The sequence below is a fragment of the Neospora caninum genome, chromosome XI (assembly GCF_000208865.1).
Source record: "Neospora caninum Liverpool complete genome, chromosome XI".
NCBI lineage: Eukaryota > Apicomplexa > Conoidasida > Eucoccidiorida > Sarcocystidae > Neospora > Neospora caninum.
In genome coordinates, this window is record NC_018397.1 from 2,410,537 (window position 1) to 2,433,123 (window position 22,587).

General features: G+C 56.6%; 4 protein-coding genes across 4 annotated transcripts; 2 read left to right on the forward strand and 2 right to left on the reverse strand.

The window, feature by feature from the left end:
- Positions 1-407: 407 nt before the first annotated feature.
- NCLIV_055960 (hypothetical protein) lies at positions 408-2,819 on the reverse strand (the record flags this gene model as incomplete). The annotated part of the gene is made up of 3 exons (XM_003885150.1): positions 408-621; positions 1,396-1,649; positions 2,457-2,819. The coding sequence occupies 3 exons, from the start codon at positions 2,817-2,819 to the stop codon at positions 408-410; spliced, it is 831 nt and encodes a 276-aa protein (XP_003885199.1).
- Positions 2,820-4,387: 1,568 nt separating this feature from the next.
- Positions 4,388-7,227, forward strand: NCLIV_055970 (the record flags this gene model as incomplete). Its single annotated transcript, XM_003885151.1, has 4 exons — positions 4,388-4,699; positions 4,995-5,112; positions 5,733-6,324; positions 6,906-7,227. The coding sequence occupies 4 exons, from the start codon at positions 4,388-4,390 to the stop codon at positions 7,225-7,227; spliced, it is 1,344 nt and encodes a 447-aa protein (XP_003885200.1).
- Positions 7,228-8,645: 1,418 nt separating this feature from the next.
- NCLIV_055980 (conserved hypothetical protein) lies at positions 8,646-13,880 on the reverse strand (the record flags this gene model as incomplete). The annotated part of the gene is made up of 4 exons (XM_003885152.1): positions 8,646-8,818; positions 9,239-10,825; positions 12,002-12,423; positions 12,865-13,880. The coding sequence occupies 4 exons, from the start codon at positions 13,878-13,880 to the stop codon at positions 8,646-8,648; spliced, it is 3,198 nt and encodes a 1,065-aa protein (XP_003885201.1).
- A 2,344-nt stretch (positions 13,881-16,224) lies between these two features.
- Positions 16,225-21,769, forward strand: NCLIV_055990 (conserved hypothetical protein; the record flags this gene model as incomplete). Its single annotated transcript, XM_003885153.1, has 11 exons — positions 16,225-16,429; positions 16,545-16,689; positions 16,876-17,437; positions 17,734-17,819; positions 18,290-18,356; positions 18,600-18,683; positions 18,973-19,112; positions 19,453-19,588; positions 20,524-20,664; positions 21,175-21,262; positions 21,474-21,769. 11 exons carry the CDS (start codon positions 16,225-16,227, stop codon positions 21,767-21,769), a joined length of 1,950 nt encoding a protein of 649 aa, XP_003885202.1.
- Between the last annotated feature and the right edge of the window lie 818 nt (positions 21,770-22,587).

Here is a 22,587-nt window from a genome sequence, read left to right on the forward strand (position 1 = left end):
GGATTCACGATTGCATGCTACCTCGGGACTACGGAGAAAACGCGTATACCAATGGGGGGTCAGAGGCGATCACTCCCAATGCGGTGGTCCGACAAATACACGGATCCCACACCATGCTGCGCGTCAGCGACGAAAATCGAAACGGTCTTCCTTTGAAACCGCCTCTTAAGTCATCCCGGCGGCTCGACGCGCGCGGCCTTAGGGCCTTTGCAAAGGAGTCAGCTCTTCGCTGTCCCCGTCACTGGTCGCAGTCGCTCCCCACGTTTTTGTGTCGCGTCCTCGGTCGGGCTGCCTACTTCACTCTTCGCCTTGCTCTCTCTCTCTCTGCTCTGTCTTCCCGGGGCCTTCTTCCCGAGGCTCGCGCGCGTCCATCTTCGTGAAGCCTGCAGGCGCGCGTCTGTCGCCTGCTAGGCGTCTCGGCGCTTCGCGACGAGTGTGTTGACAATCGCTTGCATCACGTGTCGCTCCTTCCCGTAGCAGGCGACCAAAATGTTTCCAATCAGAATGGCGTCCCCGGCCTCTTTGGTGCGGATCCAGATGCGGCCGTTCGCCCCGGCAGCAATCTCAAACGCCAGGCGCTCGCCAAGGCTCTCGAGGAGGAAGCAGTGAGGCGACGCGAGACTGAGAAAACGCATCGGAAGGAGACACTCGGCATGCGGCAACGCCTGGTTCCAAAACGAAAGGGGGGGGCTGACTGCTCGGGCTACGCGACAGAGATGACGGGGAAAAGCGGAAAGAAACCGTAGGGCGCACACACGCCACTGCCAGCAAAAAAAACTCGGGAAGACGGAAGGGTAGCTGTCCGAACGGACGCAATCCTGGGGTGCTGCGGACTTGAAAACAGAAACGCACCATCCACTGAACATATCTCTGAACTAGCAAACGTTTCAGAGGTAAGGCCACAAACCGAAACACGGCGCGAAGCATGTGTAACGGAGGGAAAAAGAGAAAGAGCGAAACGAACGCCCGCCAGACGCCCTGGAGAGTTCGAGGTCCCCGACGCAAAAAGATCACGAGCGTTTCCGTACAGACACAGGAGAAAAGTGGAGAAAAACGAGGCACACGCAGGAGCGCGTGACGCGCCAGGGAGAGACTGCGGTCTCGAGTTGTCAATACATGGCAAGGACAAACGACCGAGTGGGAATGTGTAGGAAGCCGCTCTCTCGTCCTCTAACGATATGCTGTTTCCGTTGGCTGTGGACCAATGGTCCCCCTGCAAAACTACCACCCCTGCGGGAAGCCCAAAATATGGTTACTCGGAGAGAAAAACAAATGAATGTTCAGACTTTCAGAGAGATAGATACTCTTTTTAGGTAGGTAATTTGGTAGATGGAAAGAGGTAGATATGCAGCCCGAAAAGAGAGCATTCGTTGAGGTCTCGGATAATCTGTTTACCTGATAGCAAGAGGCGGGGGTACGTCGATAACGAAGCCGCCCTCGAGCTCGCCGAGCAGCTTCTCCTTGGAGGTCCAGGATTTCTTGCAGTTGGGATCTACGCAAGTTAATTCGGCGCCTAACTCCGCCGACATTCGCTCCACGCGACAAAGAACCAAACTGCCTCGATGCAGTTCGGGTTTGTGTCGCCGCGTAGCGCCTTCGAAGCCGGCGACCAGAGGCAGAAAGCCGTCGCCTCGAGCGCGAATGTTCACCTGCAGGGACACCGACATCAGGAGAAAAAAGGGGTGACAGGCGAGAGACAGCGAAGACGCGGAGGCGGGGAACAGCGAGAGGAAGAAAAGAGAAAAGTTAGAAGGCAGAGCCAGGTAAGACGCAGGGGGAGATGAGCCTCGGCGACGCCGTGAGATGGACGAAGGTTCGCGAAAACAAAAACAAGAGGGAGCGAAAAAGAAAATGACTCGGCGGTGGGACAGCAGAGCAAGTAAGGGACGGAAACACCTAGCGAGGTGAAAACGCATGCCTAAAAAAGAAACCACCCTCTAAAAAAGGAAGCACAGAGAGCGGAACCGGAGCTGAGAAACGGAAAGCCAAGTTGCGTCACAAGTACAGACGCATCGGGGAGCCGCGCGAACGGCGAGAAATGATAGCAAACCGAAGCGGCGGACTCGCGCCGGAGACGTGGCATGTTGGCGGGATATATAGACCCGAAGAGAGAGAACAAAGGGGACAGCACGGAGGACCAAACCTCGCGCCTTTTCGAAGGACTCTCAGGAGGAACGGAGACACATGCAAGTGGGAAACGGAAAGGAGCTCGGTCGGTGACACCAGACAGAAAGCTCAAATCGCGTAGACCGAGAGGAGAGAGCGGTTTGCTTCTTTCTCGGAATGCGCTCCTTTCAAAGGCCTTCGCGTTGACGTTCGCCCGGTGACACGCGACTCTACGCGGGACTCTCTGGTTTCCCCCTGTGCGACTGTCGGGCGACACACGGCATCGCGATACGGCAAAACGCAGGGTGCTTTGCGTCTGCGTGGCTGCTCCCCCTTTCCGTTTCTCGTACCGAATACGCTTCGTTTTTCTTCCCGGAGACAATGCCCACGACGACGTCGCCTTCTGCCGGTTCGTAGCGCTTGTGCCGACCTCGCAGATAGGCCGGAGAATAAGGGTAGAGCGGCCAGTTGGTGACGAATGCGGCGGGCGCCGAGGCAGTGAGTTCTTGGCAGCTGCTGGCCGCGGATCGCGCGGCTGTCGCCAATGGCGAGGAAAAATCAAACTGTTCTTCGACTTGAGATAAACGCTCGACAGCCTGCTTCGTCTCGGCGGGCGAGGCGGTGGGAAGAATCCGCAGCAAAGGATCGCCTGGGAGAAAAGCTGGAGGAAACGAAGACGGACCTCGCGGGTCCGCCGGCGGCGGCAGCGCCATCAGAGGTGGGCGAAGGCAGTGGAGAGAGAGGGGGAAGGACGTGGAGAGAAAGAGAAGGGGACGTAAATAAACACACAATGAGTGATAAAGGGAAACCAAGACAGAGAGAAAGGGAGAGAAAGGGAGAGAAAGGGAGAGAAAGGGACAGATAGAGAGAGACGGAGAGATAGAGGGACGAATAGAAAGTGACGGAGAGATAAAGGGACGGATCGAAAGAGACGGAGAGATAAAGGGAGAGGAAGAAACATATAAAGGGAGAGAAGGAAAGACCTACGAGGAGAGAACGGCAGACGATGACAAGCGAAAGACTATCTTGCAAGAGCAGCAGAAATGCGTCAAGAAAACGGAAGGACCGGAGGGACGCAAAAGTAGGACGGCGAAAATCTCAGCAGATAGGAGCGCTCGAAAAAGCGGGTGGAGGCGACTGACAGAGAAACGACGCGATTTTTATGGGACTTGCATTTCCGAGAGATTCAATTCAAAGGTTGGCCTTTTCCGTGGATGTGAAAAGGCCGGGCGCCGACAGGAGACCAAGGACTGCCCCAGAGAACGAGAAGGAATGGAACTGACAGAAAAGGATGCAAATTCCATTACGGGCGTTTGGCCCAGATCTAGAGACCGGATGACACGAGGGAGGAACGGAAATGAAGAGCGAAGCAGTCCCGTAACATTTCAGAGTATCAACGAGCGACCTGGAGACACGGCTGCTCACATTCGCTGTCGTCATTCTGGAAGCGCTCGATCCAGCCGCGAAAAAAAGTTTGACAAGAGACGAAAAAAGGAAGCTCAGCAACAGCGGTTGCGTCGTCTATTTCCTTCTTTTTCCCTTCATCTTTCCTCAGACGCGAGAAAACGGAAACATACACAGAAGTTCCAGGAGCGGAAAGGATCGCGACTGCATGCGATGCGTTTTTCTTGGACTGAAGGCGCAAAGCGATGCCCAGGACAGGGAGACACTGTCTCCTGTCTCTCTCCTTGGCTGCCTTTCACGGTACCTTTTCCTCGCTTTTCCTCAACTCGCGCATGGCAAATTGAACAAACTTCTAACACAACGCCTTTCCGTCCACACCATTGGAGGGAACGCTTTGAGTGGGGGCCGGGACCCAGCGTGCTTTCTCGGTCTTTTTTACTCTCCTCGGTGGTGTGTTTCTCGTTCTGTTTTGGCCAGCGTCGCCGTTGTCTCTCGTCCTATGCTTTGTCTTTTCCTTTCTGTGCGTTTGGCGTCTCTTCGTCCTGCCGACGAAATCGAACCTCGCTTCACCGCCCTTACAAACACGGCACCTGGAGACGCTTCTTTCTCGCTGGCCTGCGCGTGAGTTCAGTCTTTTCGCCGCCTTCAGAGGTGGCCAGGAGATGCGCCGTTCCTTCCAGCGGCTCGAGGGGCGCATTTCCTTGCCTCGTGGAGAACGAACCTCTCTTCTACACACCGCCCTTCCCCCCTTGGGCTGTGTCCCTGTTTCTCCGCGCCGCGCGTGACTTGGCGTCCCAAGGCAACTCGAGTTCTCCCTCCTCTCTTCTTCCCGTCGGCCTAAATGCGCCTGGCTTATCTTCGTCCGCTCTGCCCCGCCATGGAGACTTCCTCTTCTTCTCGCGACCTCGCCTTCTCGAGTGCGGGGACAGTCGTCACGTACCTTGTGCCCCAGGAGGGCGCGGTCCGCCGCGTGTTGTCTCCTTCTTCTCCCTCTTCAGTGCCGAAAGGCAGCGCGGCTTCAGGACTCAAAAAAGAGCCGAGCGAAAACTCCAGAGGCGAAAAGGGAGAGGGAGAAGACGACGGAGTCGCTCAACAGGCCTGGCGAGTCAAGGCCTTCCGAGGCGGCCTGGGAAGCGCAGGCGATCCCAGAGCTTCTCAGGAGGGTCAACGAGAGATGGGCATGCAGCAGGTAAGGCCGATCGAAACGCGCTGCGAGTTTTCCAGGTCGACAGAGCGTTTTGCGTGTCTTGGGCGTCCCGTGCTCACAGAGCCGCGCCGGCATTCGCTTTTGTCGCGTCTCTCTGCTTCCCATTCGAAGACCAGAGGGGATCACGATTCCTGGAACGCCTCGCACTTCAACCTGGCACCCTTCTCTCTTCCGTGTTTCCCTGCTGTCGAAACACGACCCTCCGCCTGCGTGCGGCCTTTTCCGGTTGACAAGCGCTTGCAGCGAATGCGGCCTCTTTTTTTGTCTTGTTCCGCAGGTGACTGAGGGAAAATACGAAGGTGGCTTCGCCCTTTGGGAATGCACTTGGGATCTCGTTAAGTTTCTCCTGAAGTTGAACCCGGCGAATTTCCAAGATGCACACGTTCTTGACCTCGGTGCGTGCGCGCCCCGACCACACACGGTCCTCTCTCTCTCATGTCCCAGATCCTATAGTGTCTTTGTTCGATTTGTGTTGTAGAGTTCTGGATCGCCGGGATCATTTGCGTCCCCTTCCAATGAATACAGACGACTCGATTCTTCATCAGCCTTCAGAAAGCAACTGTCCGTCGTATTCCGGCGTGTATGCGGAGTGTCGCGATCCAGCCTGTATCCTGCGCTACCCTTTTCTCGGCTCTCGGCCCCGGTCCTCCTGCCGACCACCTGATCCTCTTCGGCCTTCCGCTTGTCGACTGTCTCCCCATTCCTCGTCCGCCTACTCTCCTTTCTCGAGTCCTCAGATAAAATGCTTCCCCGTGTGTAGTGCGTTCTCCCGCACATACAGTCGCAGCGTTTCATCTCTCTGCGCTGTTGCCAGATATTTATATATATATATATATATATATATATAGGTGGATAGGTGAAGAGGTAGAGAGATATAGAGAGATATCGATAGATGAAATAGGAAACCTGCTGAGCGTCTATTGCGTTACGTGGACTCGTGTGTCGGTGTTCCTGCAGTTGCGGAATATTCAGATCCTGAGACCTGCCGCTGTCGACTGCATGCACCGTTTCGCAGGATGTGGGCACGGGCTGGCCGGACTCCTCATGCTTCAGAGGGGCGCCGGCGCTGTCGTCTTCCAAGATTTAAATCCTGAAGTGCTGACAAGCGTCACAGCGCCGACTGTCGCTCTGAACATGTCCGAAAGCGACGCTGCCCTGACGGCGCATGCGCCGCGACACGATCACCAGATGCGAGTATGTCGGCGAGCCGCGAACGCACAGGCTGCCGAGCCGCCGTCGCCTGTTTCCGCACCCGCGCCGTCGTTGTTTCTGCCAGCAAACTGCCTTCTTCTCCCGGCTTCCTGGGAGGCGTTCCCTGCTCTGTGTTGCTCCTGCGGCTGTTCCTGTTCGGAGGCAAACGCTGCGTCATCGGCCTCTCCCCCGTTTCCTTCGACCTCGTCGCCGCCTTGCTCCGGTGCCTCCGCGTTCACCGCGTGTCCCTCGTCGTCAGCTGAGCACGGCCGTCGGGACCGGTCAAGTCCGCACGCGCAGTTTGACTGGATTGTCGCGTCTGAGTGTATCTACAGACCCAAGTTGTTCGGCACGTTGCGGCAGCTCCTGAAGACGCGCCTGAAACGCTCAGGAAAGGCTCTGGTCGCCGGGAAACGGTAAAGCTTCGACGCCGCTCCTGGAGGCGTCTCGCAAACATGCATGCGCGCCTGCAAGTGCGCTTCCATTTGTTTTGGGTGTCTCACGTGGTTTATCGGGCAAGGCTGGTGTGTCCCGTCTCGAAGTGGTTCGTCGCTGCGGACCCTACTCTTACGTTCGCCACAGCGCGCAAATTCCAGGCTAGAGGCCTCCGGTAACTCGTCTGTCGTGGATCGTTGAATCCTGCCGTCGGGGGGTTGCGTGAGTCGGCACAGACAGAAACTGGGAAAATGCGCCTGTTGTGGCCGTTCGTTTCACACGTTCCTGCTCTCTTTGCGCGTGGTCCAGAGAGCAACGCACAAGAGGACTGGAGCACACAGACGCCCCCACGGATGGCGCAGACGTCAGCTGGGGTTTGTCCTGTCCAGGCTGCTCTGCGGATCGAAAGCCAGCGCCATGGTTTGGACAGCAGTCTGATCTCGTTTCGTTCCCCTATCGCTTTCGTGTGCTCTCTCCCGTGTGTGTTTGTTGCTTTTGAATCGCTTGTTTGTTGCCTGAATCGCTTGCTGTCTGCCTGTGCCGAGGTTGCGGCGTTTCGCAGGTACTATTTTGGTCTGGGCGGCGGCACATTGCCCTTCTTGCACTTTCTACGGAAGGCCGAGAGCGAGGCGAGAGAGAGGCAGGCGAAGGCGGAGACAAAAGAAAGGGGCCACGTGGCAGAGGACGGGTCGAATGCACCCGAGTGCTCGGCGAGCGACGTGTGCATGGACGAAAGTACAGAGCAACACGCCGACTCAGCGACTGACGCCGAAGACGAGCTGGAAGTATCCGTAGCACTGGCCATAGAAGACAAGGCCTCCAACGTTCGCGACATTCTTGTAATAGAGAAGAAAAGGAGAAACGTAACGGCGACACCGTCCTAGCTGCCCGACAGGCCACCTCGCGGCGCTCCCACATGTCTGCTGAGCAGTTTGTGCGTTTGGCAGATCCTGTTCCTGGCCGTCGTCTGCGCCGAGGCTGGGCTAGCGAGTCTGCGCGCGGATCTCATTGCTCCTCGTCAGATGTGCCGTGTTAGAAGTCGATCACCACAAAGTATATATAGAACAAGGACATGCGCGACTCTGCCTCTGATTTGTATCGGGGTCTCGCTGCATCGCTGCATGCATCTTACACAGACGCCATCCTTCCGCTCTCGACTCCCTGGCGTTTACCCCCGTGCCGAAACCGGATCTGGACCTGCATGCCGCGTTCAGCGGCAGGCGCCGTTGTTGGAGCGGCAACGTCGCTGACGTTTTCCCTTTTTTTTTAAAGCGTGAAACCCCTGTGCGAACAAGGCAGCCGCGCGACGCGAGGGAGACACGAGACACGTACGCTTTTCGTTTTCTGCAGGCTGGTGTGCTCTAAGTCTAAACGCATCTTGCAACTATCGTTTCTACACGCGGGTGTTTTTTCAGTGGGTGTATGCGTTCACTATTGCTGCTCAAAACATGACACGCCTGCCGATGAGCGGATGTTGACCGCTCACAGCCAAGATACAGAGAACTACCACGTCGCACCAATACGCCTGACTTCGCGGGCCCCGCGCACGGCACACGCGAGAGACGATACTCAGATGCTAATATTTGCCTCTCGAAAGCATTTCACTTGTCAGGAAGGCGCGTGCATCTCTGCACAGAAGAGATCCCCCGTTGAGGCGGTCTACAAACAAAAATCTATCTCGGATTCCGAGCCTTAACCGCACAAAGGTTTCCCCACGGGCGGCCCCGGGCGAGGTCGCCGCTCGGGCGCGCCACCGCGGGAGGCACACGCAAGCCAAACATGGTACCTGAATGGTCAGCAACCACAACGAACTGAACCTGGATCGCTTTCGGCCCTTTTTCTGCTCCTTCCGCATCGCCCCGGTCACACACCACGAGCGCCTACACCGAGATGCATACCGCCAAACAGATACAAACGGCGGAGATATAGCCACGCGCGTGCGTGTGTCATTCTTTCTCCGCAAACAGCGGGAATTTGCATCGCCATCCGCAACCTCTAATGAAAATGACATCGCTGGACTGGACGCACGGGGACTAGCCACAATATAACGGACTCTCAAGACCCAGCGGTGTTCCGGCAAACTACCGCAGCGGGGTTTGTGGCGTTGAACAAACGCGATCGACGGGCACACACAGAAGTCCTGTATACGCCGGCGCATCCCGAGTCGTCTACAAACCAAAAATCGTTTCACGTATTCGAACACGTATGATACAGCTAAGCGTCCACATAGGGACTCTCCCGGACCCGGACAAGTGGCGCATGCGTGAGATCGGCGCCGCCATCACGAGCTCTGGCCCGACACTCAGGCATCGAAAGGATTGCACTCTGGGAGCGTGAATGCAAAGTCGGTTCGATCGAACTGCCGATGGCTTTCCTTCAGGCGGGCGACGTCGTACGTGCTATGCCCCCTGCCCCGCCTCAGAACTCCCAGACCGACTCTCTGGAAGCTGCGGTCCTCCTTCTTCGTCATCGCATCTACAAACCAAAAGTGACAGACACGCGACGCCACGCGCAATGACCCGCCGTGTCGGATCCTCTCCGCGCACCGTCGTTCTCGCCGACCAAAAGCTACTCTAGCCCTCCGGAGACGCGGCGGACAGACGCACGCGGGAACTGGGCACTGTTAGGGAGGAATCGCCTTGCTTTTCCTCTGCGCGCCGCGACAGGCGTCGCCACACTCTTCGCGGTTGAAACACGTCGCGCACTGAATGCCACAACTCTGCAGGCTTCAACAGTTTGCCATCTACATCTCGACCCCCCTCAGCATGTCTACGTGGAAAAACGGGTACGCCATGCGCATTCGCGATGCACAGTCACGTTGTACCTCTGTCGACGTCGTTCTGCTCCAAGGGCAGGCTCAGCGAAACGCCAGGCAGAAGGGTCGACCAGGCTTACCTAATTTTGACTTTGCAGGATCGAGAGAGAGATGCATTTTGGAAATGTAGAACGGTGCGCGGGCGCCGGCTTCGTACCACGACGTGACGTCTGCAAAGATCTGGATCAAATTCTCCTTGTAGAGAAGGCGGGACATGAACGCGCATGGCGACGCGAGTCCGAGAGTCTTCTTCTGCTGCTCACAGATCGGTCGCATCGTCGCCAGGAAGTTCTGAAGTCCGTCCAATGGGCAGTCGTTCGCGGGGGAAGACCCAGAGCCGCGACTGTGAGACCGGCGCGCTTGGCCCTGTCCCCACAGCCCGCCCGGTGGAGGTGAGAAGCCCTCAAAGTGCAGAGAAGCCGTTGGGTCCACCTCGCTGTACCCATGAGAGAAGCGGCGCTCAGCCCAGCCTCCTAAGCCCGCCGATGTGCGAGGGAGAAGCGTCCGTCTGTCGGTTGCGCGGATGTGTTCCAGCAGCGCTCGACCTCCCCCAATGGCCAGGAGTGAAGCAGGTTCGACCTTTGGAGTTCGGGCGACCAAGTCCGCGGCTGGCGCCGACGGCGCGACCACCTCCCGGTCGGAACGCAGCGGAGCCTCGAAGGACGCCACGGCCACCGGCGCGGACGTTGATGCATCCGCGGCGGAACCGTACTCCCTCGGCGGACGCGCCGTCTCGTCGCCTGCACCAATCGTCCCTGGCAGCACGGAAGACAGAAACGGGCTTTGCGCCGCAGCCGCTGATGGTGGTGCGCCAAGGTTGACGGTGCCTGACGCCGAAGGAGGAAGAAGCGACGGGGCGACGAGAGAGTACGCGTGTTCTGGATACGTCGGGATGCTATCCAGGTTTCCGACCAAAGCGTCAACAAATTTTTCCTTACGATCCGGGGAAGGCGTTTGGCCGTCTGCGGGCAACGCTTGGGTGCCGCCGGGTCGATAGGTTCCATTGCTAATTTCGACCGCCTGGTTCAACGCGACAGCGAACTCCAAGCTGAGAACCTCGATCTCGTCAGCCCCCGCGCTCAGCCAGTGCTGCAGCTGGTCCTTGAACGTACAGACCGCCCGCGCGAGAGGCACAACTTCAGGCGGGATGCTGCCTAGCCCCGGCGCCTGCTGGAACCCCGCTGCCGGCTCTGCAGACGGGACGCCCCCAGGCAGGGGGCTACGGAACAGCGCCAAGCACGCGCTGGTGTCTTCGCTGACGGTCCAGGGCTCGGTTCGGTCCGCGGGGATGCAGGAGTCCTTGGCTTTCGCGCGAAACACCCGCACGGCCATGATCCCGTCTTCTAAAATCGCGCGATTTTCCACGTGCACAGTCTGCATAGCCTCCCCCGTCAGCTCCAGCATGTACCGGAGGTCGGAATACAAATCCTCGAGGCTTTCCTTTTGGGAACACGATTGGGGGGGTCCAAGCGACCGGAAGTCGCGGATCGAGGCCACGGCTAAGTTGACCAAGTCTTGGAGGGTGAGCATTTCGAGGACAAACGCGGAGATCCCAGCCCCCAACGCCGTGCGATACGGGATAAACGGGACGCCGGGGTCGCCGGGCTTGCCGGCGTCTCCTACCTCGTCAAGCGGCACCGGAACTATTTCTGTGACGCTGCGGAGATCTGCGAACACGCCAAAACGCCGAAACGAGGGAGGCGTACCTGGACCCGAAACCCGCTGTGTGTGGCAGCCATACGAAAAGACTCATGCGACTCTCGAAAGACGCACGCTGCAACGCATATCCACCACAGGATTACAGCAAGGAGTAGGGGGCGACACATTCTTTCAAACGTATACAGCATTTCAGCCACTACACGTCTGCATCCTTTCCCCGCTCCACGCTTGCCCTCCGGCTACATTTTCTGCGGATGCTTCCCCGTTCATGAGCCTCCCCTCTGTCCGCGTGCCCCCCACAAACACAGCGAAGAAGGGCTCTAGCTCGTCCACAGCCAACTCCGTGTCCCCGCTGTCTCTCCACAGAAAGCCTCGCGCTGTTCAGAAGCAGGCAACCGTACACGGATTAATGATGTCCATCAGTGCATTTATAAAATTCGGTTGTATATTTTTGGCGCTAACGTCCCGGCTAAACATCCGTTTTCTTTGAAACACACTTCCCTTCTCGCCGTTAGTACGATCTCAAAGTACCAGAAGCCATATGATCTATGTAGTACAACGGGACATTACACCGAACCTGCGATAGATAAATATACCTTGGATGACTGTATACTAGCGGCTAAATGTCAATCAAACATGCGAACTTTAGGTTTTCCATGAAATCTATTTGAAAGAAGAGGCTTGATAGTACTACCGTAAGTACATAACATGCAGTCCCAGCTGTAACTGTTAAACCATAGAAGAGTTGAGTATTATCCTTACGTACCAGGAGAGGGCGTAAAAAGCGTTCATCCAGTTGCTAAACAGGTGCCAGGCCAACAAGAATCCTATCCGTGTATTCCGTACAGACTAAAATCAGGAAGGGGACTACCGAAGTGAATATCATGATATTCGTACATTTTGTATACAAATGTTGGATTTTCAACTCAGTCTTTGCTCACGCCACAAGTGTAAAACAATACTTTTCCAAGGTTTGCCTTTACTTTTGTACGGCTCGCCTTTAGGTGAGAGCGGCCGGTTCCACACCCAAAAGTGCTGTTTGCATGCGTGATGTCTACGCAAACCCTTTCGCTCCTCTTTTCCCAAAGTGGGTCACACACTGGTCACGGCAGGCTGAGCCGACGCGCCTCGGTCTTGCTTCTGCGTCTCGCGGCTTTTTCGGCTGCATGTGCTGCTCGACTTACTCTCTTCCTCAGGCCATTGGAGATCGACGACGTGGGCAACACCGAATCTGAGGCCACTGGATATACGGGAGATCGCCTGCTTGAACGAGCTCACGGGCGGTTTCCCACCCATCGTGACTGGTTTGATATACAGATCACGATATTTCAGGAAGAAGATAGGAAGTGCCATGAAGTCTCTGACGCCCTCGTCTGGCGTGCGCCTCTGCGGCTCCGCTTCCTCCGCCATTTTCTCCCTGTGGCGCCGCACCTGGCGAGCATACGAAGCCATGAGCGGCTTCAAGACACTCGCCACCGACATGCCCGCAGAATACAAGTGACTGTCTGAGAGCTCGGCGAACGAGCGCGGTTTCCGCTCGGTGGGTGTAAGACAGGCCACGACATCGTAAGCGAGCTGCAAAGAGGGGATCCGTCGCCCGTTGAATCTGAAATCACAAAACGCAGTTCAGGTGAGCTCGGTTTCCGCGATACCCGCCCCCAATTGGGCCCTGAAGCGTTTCTCCCCACCGTAACGGCATACACGGTCGACATCACGCTCCCACATACACTGCCTAGAAGCGCACAAGTGCGATGGCAAAAACGAAAAAGGGCCAGCCCCGGCATCCCGAAACCATAGGCCGCGGATCGATGTCCCCGGTGTATCTACAGCTCTTGGACGGCAGCATCCCCGCTTGTCTGCTGTACGCACACCCGGAATCCGCGTTCTCGGTGTACCCCCCCGTTCGGGGAAATTCGCTCTCCGAGCCGTACGTGCACACACACGTGCGTGGACGCATGCGTGCGAGATGGCTACCTGGCTCTCTGGATCCAAACCGGATAGGCACCCAGGCAAAGAGGGAGGAACATTCGGTCCTTTCTAGTCTTACCGCAGGTTGAACGGCTGAGGCAGTGATGCCGCAGGTCGCTCGACACCGTCTAGATCTTCACTCGCCACGTCGTCGAAGACGACGTGGACGAAAACAGCCGCGAGTTTGTCCTGAGCGTGGAGGGCCATGCCCGCACCCGCCTCCACGTCCCGCTCGCCCGTGTCGCCGAAGAAAACTGGCGTTTCTCCAGGGAACTTGGCGAGCGCCTCTTTGAAGCCGGAGACTTTCCCTCGGCCTCGCGAGTGTTGCCCGCCAATCACATGGCGTAAGAGCTCCATATTATTTTCGAACCGGATACGGCCCCAGTCCTCGACGGCAGGGCCGTACATCTGTCTCGCGCCGTGGATCAGAGCACTCGAAACAGCGCTGTAGAAGAACGGCGAGCGCGTGATGTTTTTCATCGCAGACGTGGACGCGCGGGCCGTAAGCAGTCCGACCCGAGGCGGCAGCGCCTGCTTGGCGACCGCAGAGTTGCCCTTATGTTCCTGCGCGTTGTCTTGCTTCGGTCCCCGTAACGCTTCCCCCCGCAGCGTGCGGCCCTCGGACCTGGCGCGCCACATGTGGGAGCCGTTCACCTCGCAGGTTTCAACCGTCGGCGACGCGAGGCCAGTTGGACACGTGGGAAGAAACATGTTCACGGGCGCTCCCGTCACATGGGGGCCTGCGGAGAGAATGAAGTAGAGCGCTCCAATGCCAGGGTACGTCTGGCCGCGCAAGAAGTCCGCGTCGACGCCGCCCAAGCTCTTTCCCGCCAGGCGCCACCCTCCGGAACACCAGAGCGTATCATCGATGTCCGTCAGAACAAGAACTTCGTTGTACGCGGCGTGGACCCGCTTCCAGGCCGAGACGCTGGAGCCTGTGAAACGTCTGGATAGCCGAGAGTTGCCGGTAAACCGGTAGAGTGTGTCGCGTTGCGGCGCCTCAGCGCGCGCATTCAACAAACTAGGGCGGCATACAGAGAGAAGCGCAAGAAGGAACGGGAGACACAAAACGCGGAACAGCCAGAAGTTCGCCATCGTCAGAAAACGTGAAAGGGACTGCGGGAGTTACTGACGCAAATCGCACGCCTCTGGGCGTGAACGAATCGAAGGGTGTCTCGTGCCACACGACCGCTGGAACTGGGGCGCGTATATCCCACACACAGAGGAACTCCTACTGACCTAGTGAAATGAAGACAGGGAATGGGCAATGCTCCTCCCCTGTACACTTCGAGCATCTATGGTTCGCTGGAAGCCGGCGCATTTCGCGAATCGACTGCACGGAGGCTCGATCTGGCCTACGTGCTGTGAGCGTGCCCAAAAAGAGCATCGACTCGTACAGATACGAACAGAGGAGCAAGTTGTCGCCAACGAAACAGGACCGATTCAGACGGGCGCCGTTCTCCTGGCACTGCTTAGCTGGCCACGTTAACGGTTGATATCCCTCAGAATGTTTAAATAGAAAGATACACTTGCAGAGACCCCAAGAAAACGGAGAAGACACCCCGAGAGCACTGAACGAAAGGAGACACTCATGCGGGGCCGTGGCGGCCCCTCGCTACTCGACGCCTCGAAAATATCCTGGCCCGCGACACGCATACACCGTCTCAATAGCTGAGAGACGGCAGGAACGCCAGCGGAAACACGGAAAGGTAGAAGCGGACGAACCAAACGCCGATGAAAGGCGTCCACGCGCACCGCAAAGCACAAAACCGCCGAAAGTTAAACCGCAAAACATCAAACGCACACGTTTTGCGACGCCGTCTCTCATATTAACAGCGAGAGAAAACTACTACTCAGATGCGAGTATGATCAGTACCATCGTACTGGGAGTGATACTCTCTGAGACAGGATTATTTATAAGCTTTTTCTGGGGAGAAAACAATTTATGACTCAAAATGTAGTCAGCGGAAAAGTGCGCGCCGAGTGGATAAAAAGAGTCGCGGGAGAGGAAAGCCCCCAGGAGTGCACCGGCGGACACTCTACAATCGTTCCCCTTCTGAAGTGGAGGTCCGAGAGAAACGAAGAGGAGTACAAGTCGAAAGAGCTCTGTCCCTTAGCAACAAACTTCCGCCAGGTTCGCGTGCACGCCTGCATCCAGAGCGCGCTCCCAAGAAAAGCGTGCGTTTGCATGGAAGACGAGTCAACCTTTCCTTCCCCAGATATTCACGCCGTCGACAACAGGTTCACCTCCATCTGCAATTTCCTCTCCTGGCCTCGGCATTTACTACGGAAGTTTGGTCCTCGACGTGTGAGGATCGACTAAAACCCGCGCGTGTTCTCAGGGGACGCTCGAGCCCTAGATTTGGGGCTCTGCCGAATCCCGTGACCGGCGCGTCTCCACGCCCCGGAATTGCGCAGCTTCACATGGAGGCTGAAGGCGCGACAGGCTTCGCTAGGTGGAAACTTCCTCCGTTTCCACAAAGCAGCAGAGTGAACGATGAAGTGCAAGCAGAGAAAGTAGAAAGTTCCAGAAACACAGACAGGGATCGCGATACTTGTCAGCCGCCTCCAAACGGCTCAAAAAAGACGGTGTGTCGCCGATTTTCCGTGATTTTCCGTTTATAAGCCTCCACGCGCCGCCGTCTCTGGGTGAGGGCTGCCGCAGATTCCGTTGCAAGTTCTTGACGGGAACGACGCAAGCAACTGCGGACTGAGGAGGATAAAAGTATATTGAACGCAGTGAGTTAATAGCAGTGCTGAATATGCCGAGACGTCGAAACCCTATCCAATCGCATCTCGGGTACCAAAGACTCGATCGCACGGGATGGACAAGGGAGCGAGACACACACCGTCACGCCGAGAAAACGCGTGGAAAAGTGAAGACAGGGGCTCTCGAGGTACTTGCAGTATCGGCGACAGCCTTCCTGCGGCTTCACCTGGCAGGCACGAAAAAAAGTCGAGGCAGCCCCGTAATAGAAAGGCGTACATGCTGTTTGCCGATATAAAAAAGCTTTGGTTTGTGCATGTGTAGAGAAGAAAGCGGGGACGGCGAGGTTTTTTCCGCCGAGTCTTCCCAGACGCGTCGCCGCGCTTCTACTCCGTTCAGTGTTTCTGGGGTTCTCGCCCCAACTAGGGATCGTAGAGGTGCGAAAGACTGCCCCGTTTCAAAACATCAGTCGCTACTAAAACGCTTTTCTTCCCCATCCACAACGTAGTCTCTGACGTCTCCTACCTCTGGTCTCTCTCTCCTAAAGCTCCGGTGCCTTCCTGGGGCTGATCTCTGCTTCTATTCGTCTCTCTATTCGCTTTTCCTCCTCCCATTTCCTTCGTTCTCCTGCCTTCGCACGCTGTCCCCAAAGGACGGCAGCCGCTCTCGCCGCAGTTCGCTGATGCTCCGGCGTTGCTTCCTTTTCTCTGTTCCGCGCACGAGTTTTTTCCCATGCACAGGCTCGCGGGTCTCCTCCCCCAGTGGGGAACGACTGCCGAGTTGTCCTCGCCTTCCCTGTTCATTCTCTCCTTCCTCGGCCTCGCTTCTCCTGCTACCGCAATTCCTCTCCGCTCCCCGCCGCACTCTGAGCCTTCCGAGCCGTCGCTCCCTCTCGCTGTCTCTTCTCGAAAAGCTACGCTTCGCCTCCTTTCCAATGGTGCGACTTCGACGCGAGTTAAACCTCGCGAGAGCTGCAAGGTTCTCCGGAGGAAAGGGTGATCCCGGCGAGCGGACCGCTGCGCTGCGGTTTCGTCTCCCGGTCTCTGTCGCAGGAGACTGCTTCCCTGCGCTGTCCTTTCCGCCTTCTCAGGCGACTTCAGCTGCCGTTGCTTCTTCTTACTTCCCGTTCAAACGTCTCTCTCCTCCCTGTTCTCCTTCAGCATTCGTCGAGGCTTCAGCTGCCGCCCCTCCCGCTGTGTGCGTTTCCTCGTGTCTTTCCTTGTCTTCTGCTCGAGTACTCGCTGTCTTCTCGCGGCTCTCCACTGCAAGCAGACGAGAGCCGCCGCGAACACCACCTCTCTCCGGGCAGCGTTCAGCTACTCCGCATGCAGGCCTGCCGCTGTGTTCTTCCCGGCTCAGCTTGTCCCTGTTCTCTTCCCGCAGTTTCTCTTCGTTGGTCTCGCCTTCCGCTGCCTCGCGGTGGGCTTCTTCTTCTCGCCTCTCTCCTTCCTTCTCGCCTCTCTCACTCTCTTCTCGATCGTTCTTCTCGCTGAGAAGCGCGTTCGCCGAACGCACCAGGCCTCGAGCTGAGCAGGAGGCCGACCAATATGAGGGCCCAGCTTCGCCAGAGTTTGAGGCTTCCAAGGTGCACAGGGCGACATATCAACACCAGACAGAAAGCCTCGGCAGTGCCTCTGTCTCCGGCAATGCCTCTCCTGCCTCTGAGTCCCCCGCTGCCTCCGCGGGGATCCGAGACGCCCGCGGGGCATTGGACCCTCCTTCTTCGCTTGCGTCTCCTTCGCCTGCGTCTTCTTCGCCTGCGTCATCTCCGTCGTCTCCGTCCTCCCCTGCGCGTGCTCCTGTAGAGGCCACGGCTGCTGCACAGAAGGGCGATACCCACGCGGAAGAATGGGATCCAGCGTCTCTGTTTGTCGAGCCGACAGACTTCGCCGGACCGTCTGACGGGTCGTACGCTGCCGTTCTCTACGAGCGCATAAAAGACCACGTAAGCCTCTCTCTCCGTTTGAACCTGTCGGGCGCTCCGACGGACTCGTGAGTCTCCTGTTTCTGCATGCCAGCAAACAAGCAAAACAACTTCAGGTGGGCGTTCAGCTACGCTCTGCGCTTTGTCAGGCGACGCGTTTCCTCGCGCAAACACGTCAGAGAGGGGCCGCTCGCGGAAACAACGACTTACTCTCTGCTTTCGTTTCTAAACGTGCTGCGGCTCTCTGGACAGTTTCCTCGCAGAATCAAGGCCAGGGGAGCAAGGAAAAACGGTTTCCGCTCTTATTCTCTCTGCAGACCGACTCGTGGCTGTCCAACGGGGCCGCTGTGAACTGCGCCGCCGACTTGCTCCTCCTCGCCAAGGACTCCCTTGACTTGCCGTGGTATGTTTCTTCACCAGCGGGCCGTAAGGGCCCCGTCACTCGATTCCTCGAAGGCGTATCTAACACATGTTAACGTAGATATATATATATATATATGGGTTAATGCATATGCTTTCGTAACTGCCGATGTGCTCATTTGCGCGGGTGCATGGAGGCGTGAATGCACAGGCGTCAGTCGGCGCCAGCGCGTGTGCGGAGAGGTGTACATACCTATGCGTCTAGCCATTTGGGCAACTAAATCGCTGGTCATTGGCGCCTTTATTTCTACAGCGTAGGCGTGCGTAGATGACTTTGTCGCTTCGCATGGCGTGTTGCACGAAAGCGGCTCAAGTCTGGGACTGCAGAGTTTTGTTGTCGACAGAGCGAGAGAAACTCGCAGACTAGGACGCGTGAACTGAAGCAAACATTCGCTGGTCCCCACGTTTGCTCGTTCTATTGTCTCTTCCTCCTTGTTTTTGTCGTTCATTCAGGGCTGTCGCCCTACCGATTATCGGCTGCGCGCTACGGTTCCTCACGCTCCCCTTCGCCATCGCCGCCGTAAGGACCGCTGGGAAACTCCGCCCTCCTGTCTTCCCTCCGTCTTCCCCGGTTGGATGTGTCCTTTCGTCTGCCATGGGCCGGGTTTATTTTCGCCTTTTCTGCGAGGCACCAGACATGCCTTTCGCCAGTGTCGTTTCTTCGGCCCCCGAGTCACTTCCCGGTCTTCACTGTCTGCATTTTGATTTCTTTCCGCGCTTCGACTGTTTCCGTTGCCTCCTGCGTCCGCCCTGCTGTCCACAGGAAAGAGACATTCGCCTTCGGGGACTGCACGGCGCGGAGTTCATGGAACTGAACAAGATGCTGAAGGAGAAGCAACGAGTTGGGGTACGATGTTAGGGGCAGAAAAAGCGGGGGAGTCGGTCTTGCGCTTTCACCCAAGCGTTTCACACACAGGGCGGCAAGAAAAAAAAGACTGAGATGTGTGGCGTGTCGTACCCGGGTCGGCAGCCAGCAAGCACGGAGTTCCGTGTCGGTGGGTGTGAGCTCGTATCTCTATTTCTTCTCTTATCACTCGCCTGTGGCAGTGAATCCGCAGCGTTGCATGTGCGCGGCAAGAGTTGCTCCAGGCTGCCTGCAGAAGCTGTGTGTTTTTTTGTGCATTGGACATTGACAGCTGGGGTCGCCGGAGTTTCTAAAGGAGCGCGAGAAGGTGAAGAAGTTCATCGAAGCGCACAACCTTTCAGTTTTCCCAATGTCGTCCGTGCAAATGCTCTTCATTGGCATCACCATCAGTCTTTTCTCCTATGCCCTTCGGTAAGAGCCTCCCTTCCTGTTCAGTTCTTCTCTGCGTCCCGCTCTTCTCCGTCTGTTCTTGGCTGCTCGTGCGTCTTCACCGAATCCAGTGCCTTTCGTGACTTCGTCTTTGACGTTTCTTTCTTCATGTGACGTTTCTGTTTCTGGAGGCTCGGATCCAAAGAAGAGAGATGTGTGCGACAAACCGGGCGTGCTAAAGATTTAGGTCAGCGGCGTGGCAGCGCTAGCGCGCGGCTAGATGCTGTCCGCAAACGGGAGTGTTTTGCGAGTCTTTTCGTGGACGTCTCGCCGCTCCGAAAGGCCAAGGCACGGCCTTGTCTCTGCTGGCGTGTCTTTTCAGGAACATGGCAGTCCGCGTTGAGGAGTTCCCCGCCTTCATTGCGGAACATCCTGGCTGGTTCGAGACTCTGGCGCTGCCCGACCCGACGCTGGCCACGACATTTCTGACAATCTTTGGAGGCCTCTCCATCCTGATTGTGAGTGCGTTGCCGCGCCAAACACGCTTCAAGACGAAGGCGGCATGCGGTCTGCGACAAAACCAATCTGTTGCCGGCGGCCCGTGATTCCCTATACGTGTATAAAGCCTTTTGTTTGCGTAGGAGGATTTACGTGAAGGCACGAATATGTATTTTCTCGTTGTAGATCCTGTTCGATTCATAACACTTCCGGCACGGCGTCGCAGCCCACTAGGGTATGAAATCCGTTTTGCTAAAAACACGATCTCTAGGCGATATTCTCAACTAGCATCCGCACCACGCCGACGGCACTTGTCGTACACTGCAATGATGTGTAAACACGTTGCTCGCGGCCCAACTCAGAGTCCGTGCACGTGAGGGGTTGAGCCTGTTCCTTCCAGGTGAATAGTGTGCTGGACCGTCGGAGTCGGCAGCCGTCTTGGTGCAGGTGAAAATCCAGCGAAAAGTGGTGGATTTCAGTCTCCTATGACATCGAGACACATCGAATATGTTCTAGGCCGCTGTACGGGTTCGGCAATGCTCTCGTTACTTTTTGAAGGGTGTGGTGATTCCCAGGTCAGGCCGGGGACGGCGTGCCGCTCTTGTGAGAGGTGCTACTCAGTAGCTGTGATCGTGTTTGACGCCAGGGAAAAGAACGTGCCGAGTTGATGGGACGGGCGTCACGGACAGATGCAACGGTTCAATTTTCTGGAGAGTCGCGCGTGCGGTAGAAGCCCAGTCGCACGACATGAATTCGGGCGAATAGCGGGGGTTTCTGTTATAACGCAGAGGCCGCCATGTGTGTCCTGTTCGGTTGTGGTTGTCTGAACGAGGAACTACGGTCGAGGAGACGCAGAGTATGTCCGCAACCGTCATAAACCAGTCCCGGCTCTGGCCGTCAGTTTGGTCTCGAGACAAGAGCGGATGTCTTTTCTGTGTCAAATTTCGCATGCCAGGCGGGGTGGATGGTGTCCGATAAACTAAAGAAGTTCAGCCCAGTAAAATCGACCGGACCGCTGAGTCCCGCTGCGGCGCGCCTTCTACCGTCCGTGATCATTATTGCGTACGCAACGTTTATGGGGACTGCATTTCCTGGAGTAAGGAAAAAAAACAGCACGTGAACTGGGTCAAAGTCTACAATGCAACTGCCACACTGTATGGGTCGCATTCACGGGTTTCCTCCCCGCCACCGGTGCCACGTCAGTGTGACAAAAAACAGATATTTAGGACCCCAATAATCACGTGCGACAATATATATATATATATGCTTGCTCGTGCCTATCTGAGATAGACGGCTCGTGGGACAGCGGAGGGGGAACTATGTGAGCTAGACGGAAATGGGCATTGTTTCATGACTTTGCGACCTCAACACGGCTATCCACGAGACGCGACAAAGGTATGTCTTTCCAAATTTTCTTTCTCTCTCCACCGTATACTTGCGTCTTTCCGAGTATTCGGTTGTATATCCACCTGCTTTCTATTGCCGGTGACAGCGTCGCCACTGCTACGACATAGGCGTACCTTTTCATTTTACTGCTTCACACTGTTGCTGGCTTGGAACGGCGTACGATTTGGTGTTCCCTGCGGGCTTCCTCTCGTTTTCTCAGGGGCTTGTACTCCTTCTTCTTCCTGCTGCCTTTCTCCAAATCATTCTCGCGCGGCTCTTCCGGCTTCGCTCCGTCACACGTGCACTCAGTAGGTGTTCTTTCTTCAGGAGCAAGGATTTACAACCAATTGTGCATCCATGTTTTCAGGTGACGTTTGGATCGACTGGAGGCTAAAGCTACATTTCTGCGTGGTTGTGAGAATATAGATCGGCTACCGGTGTGAGCACCCGAGGTATCCCTATCAAGAATATGCGGGCTTACTGTTATGGCAACGGTCTTTCTGCTTTCTGTCTCTCCAGATTTCGTCCCAGATTCTGCGAAGCCCCTTCACGCTGTACATGCAGACATTCTACGTCAGCGCGTCCCTGAGCTGGTGAAAGAGTGGGAGAAAAGTGCCGCGGAGAAGAATCTTTCCCCGCGCAAGATGGGGAAGGGCATCGTTGCTTTGTGGAAAGAAAAGTGCCTGGACCCGAAATTCCAAACGCTCCTGAAGAAGAGCATGCAACAGAGAGAATCACGAGGACGAGAAGGAGGCGCTACGCGTCCCCTGACGCTGCTGCGGCCGAGCACTGGACTTAGGCGAGATCACTTTTGATTCGCGGCCTTAATCTCACAGAATCTGGCAGGAAAACAGGCGGTGGGTGACACGCTCGTTTTGCTCCTGAATGCGGCTTACAGAGACACGCGGACGTACAGCGGAGTAACAAGGAACAAGTCGTTGCGAGAGACAGGGGAAGGCAGACGGCACAGCGACAGAAGACACGAAGGGGGTGAACGAGCTAGAGCTGGAAAGAGAGCGAGACCGGAAACCGCAACAAGGAGACCCGTAGAAATGTCCAAGTCTGTCGTTTAGATCCGGGTGTTCAACTGCACTGATGAGCGGAATGCCATGCTTTCGAGCGTATCGCCTAGCTTCGTGCCTCAACAGGTGTGCCGACCGGCTTCCCACGTTGCTGTTTGCTGCGTCGGAGGCGTGGTGTTCTTCCTGTGCTTCCCAGGGCAATTGTGTCACTCGCACATCAACCCGGGCCCCCAACTGCCCGTGAGGAGCGCGGACAGTTCATTCCCTCGCTCTGTGTGTGTCCCTTTGAAACGGCCGCGGCAGTGCACGTGTTTGGTATAACGGCGCCTATTCCCCACCGAGGCAGCGATCAACGAATATCTTAAGAGGAAGACCTCTCGGAAACGTTGCAGTGCTAAAGTGCTAAAGACAGCGGGATTGGCTGTATATTCGCTTATGGTTGGGAATAAGGACGGCTTCGATGCTACCACCGTTTAGTACGTTTCCGCTCACGCGGCGACACAGAACTGGTGAAACTGTCACCGAAGCGTCATGCGCTGGCGACACCACTGTGGGCGTAAGCGCGCACCCGCCCACCAACAGAGTAGAGCGTAGATTGGTGAATCACGTGA